This window comes from Branchiostoma lanceolatum, chromosome 14 (assembly GCF_035083965.1).
Source record: "Branchiostoma lanceolatum isolate klBraLanc5 chromosome 14, klBraLanc5.hap2, whole genome shotgun sequence".
In the NCBI taxonomy this organism is placed as follows: Eukaryota; Metazoa; Chordata; class Leptocardii; order Amphioxiformes; family Branchiostomatidae; genus Branchiostoma; species Branchiostoma lanceolatum.
In genome coordinates this window covers 5,415,598-5,425,977 of record NC_089735.1, presented here as the reverse complement: position 1 = coordinate 5,425,977, position 10,380 = coordinate 5,415,598, and the positions used below count along the sequence as shown (strand labels likewise).

General features: G+C 38.6%; 1 protein-coding gene across 1 annotated transcript; it reads left to right on the top strand.

The window, feature by feature from the left end:
* Positions 1–242: 242 nt before the first annotated feature.
* On the top strand, positions 243–9,842 carry LOC136448353 (DNA polymerase beta-like). The gene is made up of 14 exons (XM_066447767.1): positions 243–461; positions 677–734; positions 1,338–1,404; positions 1,708–1,782; positions 2,027–2,085; positions 2,452–2,501; positions 2,797–2,848; positions 3,184–3,238; positions 4,740–4,812; positions 5,555–5,625; positions 6,479–6,565; positions 7,168–7,232; positions 7,778–7,917; positions 9,615–9,842. The coding sequence occupies exons 1-14, from the start codon at positions 320–322 to the stop codon at positions 9,713–9,715; spliced, it is 1,095 nt and encodes a 364-aa protein (XP_066303864.1). The 5' UTR covers positions 243–319; the 3' UTR covers positions 9,716–9,842.
* Positions 9,843–10,380: the final 538 nt, after the last annotated feature.

Below are 10,380 nucleotides of genomic sequence, written 5' to 3'. Positions count from 1 at the left end.
CATAATGACCTTTGACCTATTTAGATAAACCAATTGTGACAATGGGAAACGAATTATATTTATCTTATTTCATTTTTATGTATGTTTGTCATAATTGGCTAGAAATGAATAACGACAAGTTAAACAAATATTCAATATCTTTCTTTTGTCATTTATATGTATGTATGATGTGTGATGAAATAATGATAATGTTATACAAAGCTGTGGATGCCAATATTTTCCCTTTCTATCTATGGTCTAGTCCATTAATGACGCTATTTGACGCCATTTTCTTTGCTGTCTGCAAGGAAACAAAGGATATTTCTGGGCTTGTCAGTGCATGTTTGGACGTTTCTTGGTAAATTCCAGACGATCGGGAAGACTTTTTCACACGCCCAGGACTCTTCTGTGCTCAGGCGACATGAGTAAAAGGAAGGGAATAGCAGAAAATGTCAATTCAGACTTCTGTGACTTTCTGACTGGTAAGCTGATTTTTATGCAGACATTTTCGCCCCCCTCCCACCCCGATTTCTTCGTATTAAATCCATATCTTGTGAAATTATGCTAAAACTACCTTATTGGGACAAATGATGAGATAGCTTCTTAAGCCAACATCGAAGCAACATCACAGTAAATTCAAGCAATCTGAATGCCGCAGTACTCTTTTCCCCCTTTACAACATGTATTTCCACTGCAGAACTGGCCAACTATGAGAAGAATGTCAACCGGCAAATGCACAAGTACAATGCTTACAGGTGCGTGTATGACACTACTAGTACACTAGTTACATCTATGAGCTCTTTCTATATGGCTAGACTATTGACACATCTATTACTGAGAGCAATGAAATTTTCATACTTATTGGAATGAACAACGCAACATACAAAAATGGATTATACATGTATGGGCTGTATTGCTGACATAATTTGGGCGCAATCACTTGAACAAATGCATGAAACATAACATATAACTTAGTTTGTCCTTATTAATGTTGCATATATACTCGGAATTTGTAATATAATAACACAATAAGACATGAAATATTCACGTATGAGTTAGACTAATTCAATCAATAATATGATGATGAACTCAAACTTCCTAATATTAATGTAAGAAAAGATGCACTCAATATAATGATAGATCTTGGGGAGGTTTGAGGTCATAACTGATCATCCCAGGACTTTGTGTAAAGGGTATTCAGATTGGAAATGGGTTTATAGCCATATATGGTTGTCTGAGGTGGTTAACTTTACTGGAAGAACCATCAGATCGTTTTGTGGAGGAAGTGTAGGTAACGACTCTCACTTCTCTTCAGTGACTATAAAACTGAATGATTTGATGATATTGTTTTAATACAGGAAAGCTGCCAGTGTGCTGGCAAAACATCCCACCAGAATAAAGAATGGCACAGAGGCTAGGAAGCTGGTGAGCTATTCAACTTCTATGTACATTTATATCTCTGAATATACTCCACCGACCACCATGCAGTTTAAGAGCATTGGAGAAATGACAGCATAACATTACCCAATTGTGGAAAAATCCCTGAATGAATTCTAAAAACAGAAGTCAACTTAAAGTTGAAAACATATTATCAAGCAATGTACTCAACACATTTACTGCATCATATGTGTATGTATACATATTTCTTGGTTCAGTCTTTCTTTCTACTCCACTATAATATGCTATTGATTGTGACCTTTATAAAATGGTAATTCTTTTCACTTATAGAATGGAATTGGAGACAAAATAGGCAAGAAAATTGATGAGTTCGTCCAAACGGGAACACTGCAAAAGCTTGTAAAGGTAGGTAAATATCCTTTAAGTCAAGGAATGAAAGTCAAGAAAATACACCCAGAGAGATGTCAAAAGATCCCTGTGTGTACTTTTCCTAGTCTAGTGGATAGCAGACAACCAGAGGCAATGAGTAGATTTTAGTCAGACTTTACTCGTATAGATAATTCTGTTTTGAATCCATCGTAATTTCATTTAGATAGCTGACACCAACAGTTTTGAGATGATGATTGTGATGTTACTGTGTTTCTTTCAGATCCGAGCCAGTGACACAAACCAAGCCATCAACCTCCTGACAAGAGTGACTGGTATTGGGTGGGTGTCCTCTTATGTTCACAGTTCAGCATGATAGTCTTGCCTATTTGCCTAGGCCAGGAGCTGGCCCCTTGCTTGCCTCCATTAGGTTCCTCCATGTTGCATGGTCCATTTAACTTAAGATCTTTCTGCTATCTTTTAAGATCTGGTCTTTCCAACATTTGGGGGTTGGGGTTGGGAAACTCCTGGCCTGTGGAATGCTTTTGTTTGTGGTTAACAAAGTAAATCAACATAGATACAAAGACCTAGTCCCATCCTCAAATATCACAAGGATTTTTTTGTTTGTTTGTTTTTTTGGTACATATTGATAATACATGCATGAAGCTTATGCATTAAGAAGAACTTGTTTTTTTTTTTAAATTCCAGACCAGCAGCTGCGAGGAAGTTAGTTGATGAAGGCATAACAACAATTGAAGGTAGGTCTTTTTTTCAACATGGTGATAATGTGCACTTCTATTTTCTCATCAATTTTGTCATCAAAGTTACATAGATATATATAGAGATCAAACAGTCCCCTGATCAGTTTCATTTCAATTCTTATATGAATCCAACCTCCAGTAACTAGGGGTAAAGACATGTAGAAAACTACACATGATGATGCATGCTGCCTTGATGGAGGTTTGCTGTCACTTAGTATCATTTAATTTCCTGTGTGCTAGTTTTAAAGTTGTTGTGACTTTTCATTGATTTTGCTAATTATCTCGCATGTAGATCTCAGGAAGAACCCAGGCAAGCTAAACCACCATCAACAACTTGGGCTGAAGTAAGTGTTTGTTGCACTTAGAATAAATATTATCAAAACTGTTTATATACTTTTATATGAAAACCTGTGCACATGTTTTTAAAAAGTGAGAGGAAAATGTAGAACAATACAAGGAGTTTTTTTTCAAGACAAATTGTGTCTCTGAACACTTGCATGGAGTTGAGCAGATTTGGAATACATATAACATTGCAAACATACATGTAACATTGTATTAGAAAATGAATGAACTGTAATATCTATGAAACCAGAAAAAGATGCTAGCTTTATAGTGTTATAACTGTTTAACTTATTGATTGCCACAAGAAAACTTTTCTCTCTCTTATATTTTACTCTAGGTATTTTGAAGACTTTGAGAAGAGAATTCCAAGAGAGGAAATGCTTGAAATGCAGGTATTAGAAGAAAATCATCTGATAATGTTTTGTACAATCATATACAGTCAAACCTGTATTAGCGGTCACCTTTGCATAGCGGCCACCTGCCCATAGTGGTCACTTTTTGTCGGTCCCTTGGATTTTTCCCATTGACATAAGCATTAAGAATTAGGCTATAGCGGCCACCTGTCCAACGCGGTCGCGGCCAGACGATTTTCGGTCCCGCGAGTACAGTAACACTGCCGATAACGGTCAAGGCGCGCCGGTAGAAGCCGCATCGCCACCGCACGCCGGGTTCAAAATCTTCATTTTTTCACGCAGTTATCAAATTTATGCGGCCTCAACTGGATAGGATCATAATGAAGAAAACCAGAATGTTTTATCTTTGTTAGAAAATCCATGGTTTGACGCGAAGTCTAGTATAGTTTTCTTCACATGGCTTGCGTTTGTACATCGTGGTAAAGTTGACAATTTCTGTGCATTTCGACTGGACAAATATTACGGCAGCCTTTTGGAAAATACAACCCACACATGTACCTGATGCGGTAAGTTCGTGAAATGTTTGAATGCCGGCCCAATTTCCGTTTTCACCGGGAATTCATTCAAATTGTGCTCAAAACGTGTTTCGCGCAATTTTCAAAATGGCGCTGATACAAACTGGATAGGTAGCAGCATAAAGGTCAACGGAAGACACCACTGTTACGGAGGTATAATATACTAAATTTATTTTGCTGCAAAGTATCACTGAGGATAATTACTAAACCAAAAGCTTCAAAATGAATGTGAATAATACTACTATGATGTAAAATTTGGGCTGTTGCAATTTTCTGAAAAGACAAAAAGCCTTCAAAAGAGCGACCTTCTTCTGAGTACCCTATGAGCATAATGGTAGATGCTGATCAACACAAGCCAGAACAAGAGACTGAGGAAAATTGTCGCCACGATTTTATGTTTGAAAACGGTCAAAAACGAACAGTAAGTGACAACTGAGCAACATGTATTTTGTTCTTAACTAACTAGGAGTAAAAGAACAACAATCGAACTTCTAAAATGTGCCTTACCAGTTTACATGTGTACTGTACGGTGAATAAATGTATCTCAGTGGGTACTGAAAATATGTGTCACTCGTGGTCAATTAATCGACATTTTCTCCATAGCGGCCACCTGTTCTTAGCGGCCAGTTTTGGCCAGTCCCTTGAGTGACCGCTATAGACAGGTTTGACTGTATTGGCATAGAATTGTAGTACATGCCTAGACTGCTAGGTGTCTCTTTTGAACTGCAGTTGTTCCAAATGTGATTTCCTTATACAGTACATGTATACTGGTAATTCAACTAGTCTGTAACAAAGCCAGCTCTCATTTCTATGTACTGATTTTGGCCTGCAAAACTTCCAGCCCAGTTCCTTTACATGTATGTCAAAGATTTATCAATTCTACAAGAGTGTATGGGGTTTTATGCCCTTGTTGATCAAGCCATTTCTAAATCTGTTTTTCTTTTCTTTCTTTATTTTTCTCGCAGTCCCTGATTCAAGGGGATATCAACCAGCTGGACACTGACTATGTAGCCACAATCTGTGGCAGCTTCAGAAGAGGTGGGAATATGATTTGAATACATATAGAATACTGTAAATGCATTTCAGTTCGCAGGGTTTTAATTTTGCAGTAGGGAGAAAATGGAGTGTTCATGATGGTTTTGAGTTTGCATTTGAAACAATAGTACTAGTAGTACTACAGAAACACCAGCGAAAAGATGTTTGTGGTGGTTTTAAGTTCGCAGCAAAGAGCTTACCCCGAAAACTGCGAACAGAAAACAACCGCAAAAATGTCTGCATTTACAGTACTTTGGACCAAAATGACACATTCTCAGGAATACTGAAAAAGGGGAAATGTTCTCGGTGGTTTTATGTTTGCAGTTTTCACGTTGACCTCTTCACTGCGGACTTAAAACCACTGGGAATATTTTTGTTCTGTCTTCTACCCACCTACACCCTTTTTGTAACCACAAACATAGAACCACTGTGAACATTTCATTTTCCCCCTAGTGCAAACATTTCTCCTTTTCCATTACTTTGTATCATTTCAAGCAGTGTACATGCCAACAGGCTTTCCAACTGACTCTATGTATCTGTTTGAGTTTGTTTACATGCATTTGTTTTTATTTGAGCACAGAAATGAGACAGTTGTAACATCATCATCATCATCATCACAGTCACTGAAACAAATATGCAACAATTGAAATGTCTTAACCTTATCGCCTGTGTAAAGGCAAATTGCCATTGAAACTTATGTGATGTACTAGATAAACTACTAAGTAACTGTTATCACTTGTTACAGGAGCGTCATCAAGTGGTGACATTGATATCCTATTGACCCATTCCTCTTACTCCAGCGAGGACAAGAAAAAGGTACAGTAGTCTGTTTTCCTTGCACCATAGATTCTGGCATCTTACATTTCCCTTTACTCCTAAGTTGTAGCCCTAGTGGCACATAGGGCAGAAGGTCATCTTACTGTTTCAATAGCAGGGTATATTTTTACAGGGAGGGGTTGCTAGCCCTTCCCCTTTAAACATGGGGCCCCCATTTTACATTCTCCGAAAGACCAGTGCAGCCCCAACTGAGATGCCCTTCCCAGAATTGAACCGGGGATCTCTCAAAAGGCAACTATGGTGATTGGAACCAGGAGCTCAGCTGTGAGAAGTGTGTGGCTGCTACCTGTTGAGCTACAGGGCCATCCCTCTAGCATCTGACATCTAATCCACGTACTTGTCTTTATGTAAGTAACAAATGTAACACTACAAGGCAAGCTGATCTGTACTGCAGTACATAGATGGACTGATAGGTGTCTCACATGAGTTGCAAAGCAACAGATTCATTTTCCTTTGTAGATGAATACGTGAAAACAAACTAGAAAGTGTGCTTCATTGAGTTGCATTTTGAGATTGATACAAATTGTTTATGGTCATGACTTCGAATACAATTCTCTGTATTCTATTGTACCTACAGTACTGGTACCTATGTCAGAGGTACATGTACCTCCTTGAACACAGGACCCCCATTTTACCGGTACGTCCCTTTCGAAAGACAGGTGCAGCTTGTAGGACTGAACCGAGGTCTCCCAGGTAGCAACTAATTGGAACCAGGAGCTCAACTGTGAGGCTGCTACCAGTTGAGCTACAGGGACAGTCTGAGAGGTCAACATGATAGAACCACTGTCTCACGACTTACGGTAACTGTAGCTCTTGTGTTCCACTTTTTCAGCCTGAGCTTCTGAAGCAGGTTGTCCAGCACCTGGAGAAAAGCAAGTTTGTGGTGGACACCATCTCCCTGGGGGACACTAAGTTCATGGTGAGAAGTTTGTTATAAGAAAAGTAGACCAATGGTGAAGTCTACACAAGGTTTTTGTACGGTTCATCTATGACCCGATACACACCGGGGAAATTTTCTGGACATCATCTCCCTAGGGGACACTAAGTTCATGGTGAGAAGTTTGTTGTAATTTAACAGACCATAGATATATAGAATAACAGAATATAAGGAAACAGACCAATGGTGAAGTCTACACAAAGTTTTTGTATGGTTTATCTATGTCTTCTTCGATCTGATTGATGCATGTCCTGTATGAATATTGTATTTGCCTGTTACATATGATATTTTCATCAGATAAACACCTTTTTGAAATTATATTACGAGTAGATATGACCCGGTGTGCTTGGCCGTGGCGAAGCCGCATTGCACTACCACTAGCTACTTGAAAAAGTATTATGCTTCACCTCAAGATAGCGACAGAATGATCAACAAGATGATAGCGGTCGCTACAACAGGAAGAGGAAGAGGAATTGAGGATGCCTGCTTTACCTTTTTTTTATGAAGCAAAACAGGCAAATAAGTTAAGTTTGGAAAAAAAGGAAATCAAGGTCATGCCTCAGACAATTGTTTTTCTCACAAAGGGTGTCTGCAGACTGCCTGCTGGGAAAAGTAGTACGGAGAGAGTGTTCAGGAGAATTGACATCAGGTATGGGTACTAAAGTTACTGTAATTATTGCATATCGTAAAATGAAATGTGTTTACACTGCAACTCTTTCAAACAGGCAACAAACATTCACATGGAAGGCCATAGTAGTATTGAGAACATTGCAGTAACTGCTACCATTGTGTAATGATTAGATACTTGCATGTGCAGATATTTCAGCATGTCAAACTCAAAGCTCAAGATTAACAAGGATTGCAGGATCTTTTTGAGCAGTTGCTGTATTGTTTCTTAGTTATTTGTATCTAAAGGAGATCAAGAGAATTTGTATCTATATAGATGGTATAACTGCCATTCGGGGTAACACACCAGCTTCGCAGGCACACGGTGCGGCAGCAGCTGGTTATATTACACTGAACGGCCTGTCACACCTAGTCTTTGCACGTCAAATTGCAAAAGTCTCTCAGTATGTTTAAGACAAATGTTACCTTTGTTGATCTATTCCTTGTAACAACCCATGGAAATCTTTTTTTTAAACCGTGAAGTACAGTGAATATTTTGACTGTACTTTCTACCTCTTTACAATACAGATTGCTGCCCAATGACCAGTACTACTGTGGAGTGTTGTACTTCACTGGCAGCGATGTCTTCAACAAGAAGATGAGAGCTCACGCCTTGGAGCAGGGCTTCACTCTGAACGAGTACACCATCCGTCCCATGGGGAGCACAGGTGGGTGTTTGTTTGTTTGTTTATTTGTTTGTTTTGAATAACCAGTCAAATACAAGCTGCGTAAGACCAGACTGGAAGTTTTGTGTGTAGGATTTTTACTGGGTGTAGAAGATGGTTGCTCTGGCTATGTAGTTTAAGTACAATTGATGGTCACCAGATAGAAACCATTTCATGACAAAATTATCATATAATGGTTATGTTCGTTTATCAGTTCAGACCTTTGTAATGCCTAGTGGCTCATAGGTCAGCAAGTCTCATTGCTGTTTCAGTAGCAGGGTATATTTCTACAGGAAGGGGTCTCCAGCCCTTCGCCTTTAACACACTTGAGGCACTACCTCAAACATGGTATCCCCATTTTACGTCCCTTCCGAAGGGGGGGTGCAGCCCCAACTGAGATGCCCCTTCCAGGCGTAAACCCAGTTCTCCAAGTTAGAAACTGATTAGAACCAGGAGCTAAACTGAGCTGCTACCAATTGAGCTACAGGGACATCCCATGTCTGAAAATTCAATGTGTTTGTTGTACCAGAGAAGTTTTGAGTGTGAATGTATAACCTGCCCACCTTTGTTTAAAAAACTGTTCCTTCTGGCAGACGTGATCTCATTTTACAGAGTCTAAATTCCAGCTATTAGTGCTGGACTAGTTAACAATAGCTGTTATCTATTCAGCGTGAAACTTGCAATGGCATCCTTTCTCTGTCAGTTTGTTTCTTAAATTGCACATTGCTGTACACTTCATTTATTGGCTTGTGCATCATTGAAAATTTAAACAAATGAATGCCAAAAAGTTTGTATTAAAAGATTCCAAAAGTCCATAAATGAAGATGAAGCTTCATATATAGAATGAAGACTGGGTAGTGCTTTTTTTAGCTTAAGTTTAACTACCCAATATTCATTTTCGATAGCCCGTCTAAATCCTAGTTTTCTCCAACTAAAACTTCTGGGTCAGGTACATGCATAAAGTTTGACCAATTACGCAAGATAATTGAATCCATCCAGTTGCTTGAGTATCTGTTGTCTTGCGTATCTTCCTATCTGGATGTCTAACCTTCATCGACATAAGTTTGACCAATTGATTGATGAATATGATAGTGTAGGAAGATTATAACTTGTTTAGGACAATGACAGTGTTTATATATATGACAGTGGTTAAGTGGAGACAGCGTTGCTGATTCAGTCAACCACAATTGTTCTCTCCTAGTACTTAAAGTTAAAACCAATGAAGAATTTCTGTATGGGTGTTTGTTGTAACTACAGAAAATCAAAAACTTCAGTTGATATGTTGTAAATTCCCTCCAAAGCAAATAGAATCTTGTGTTATTTTTGTTTCAGAATGTTTTGTATTTGGCAAAGGCTTAACGGTTTTGTGTCTAAACTATGTTTGTACTTAGTTAAAGTCCTTCCTGCACCAGTTGGTGCATTGGACGGCACTCATCTCTGTTCCAATAGTCTTTGGGACACACAGCTTTGTGCAATCACTACACTAGGGGGCTAGTGCTGTGTGTTTAAACCATGCTGTTTCCCAAGTGCTGAGTGCTAAGCAGAAAGTACAGTTTATACCATTATCAAGTCTTTGGTATGACTCAGCTGGGGATCAAACTCATGACCTACCAAATGCAAGGCAAACACTGTATTTCTCTGGTTTCTATTTGTAGTACTGTTATGTAAATATATCATTATTCCTCCCCCATACCTTACAGGTGTGCCAGGTGAAGCCTTACCTGTCAGCTCAGAAGAAGACGTCTTTGACATCATTGGCATGAAGTACCTGAAGCCTTCACAGAGGAGTGAAGGCCAATAATAACCAATCGTCACTTAACACCCCTGCATCTTGGTGGTAGCATCCAGTCTCTCACTGAATTTTGACTTTTCTACTGTTAAAAAGGGGTGATAGTTTTGAACATTGACTGGTATTCTGTGCAGTTGTACCGTCTTCTGTATGGAAAGGTTAATCTAACAGATGTGCTCATGTATCTAAAAATGTTGTTGAAACTTATGTTTTAGTACATATCAATCATGCTTTACTGGAAATTCCTACATAGATTTCAACACTCTTTCTTCATGAATTTCTTCCAAAGATAACCATAAAGTTGAACATGAAGCAACTAGGTCTTCTTTAGCATCATTAGGGTAATAATAGTCTTTCACTATCATGATAGATACAAGCAGAGAAATTGTGAAGCACATGTATTGCAACATTTATAATGTATTTTTTAGAAAATCTGTGGTACATCATTGTATTTAAGATTTATGGAAGTCTGCAAACCCCAAAACAAGTCTTTAATTTCTTTAGTGATGCAAGAAAAGAAAGACAACCCCTTGACATATTTTCCTCAACTGCCATTACTGTTTGATACATTGTGTGTATGGAGTAGATAAGCAAGCAGAAGGATGATAATACTGTACATGTAACGTTAGTGAGATGCACTCTTGGTCAGACAGCTATCTCATATTGTATGATTTATA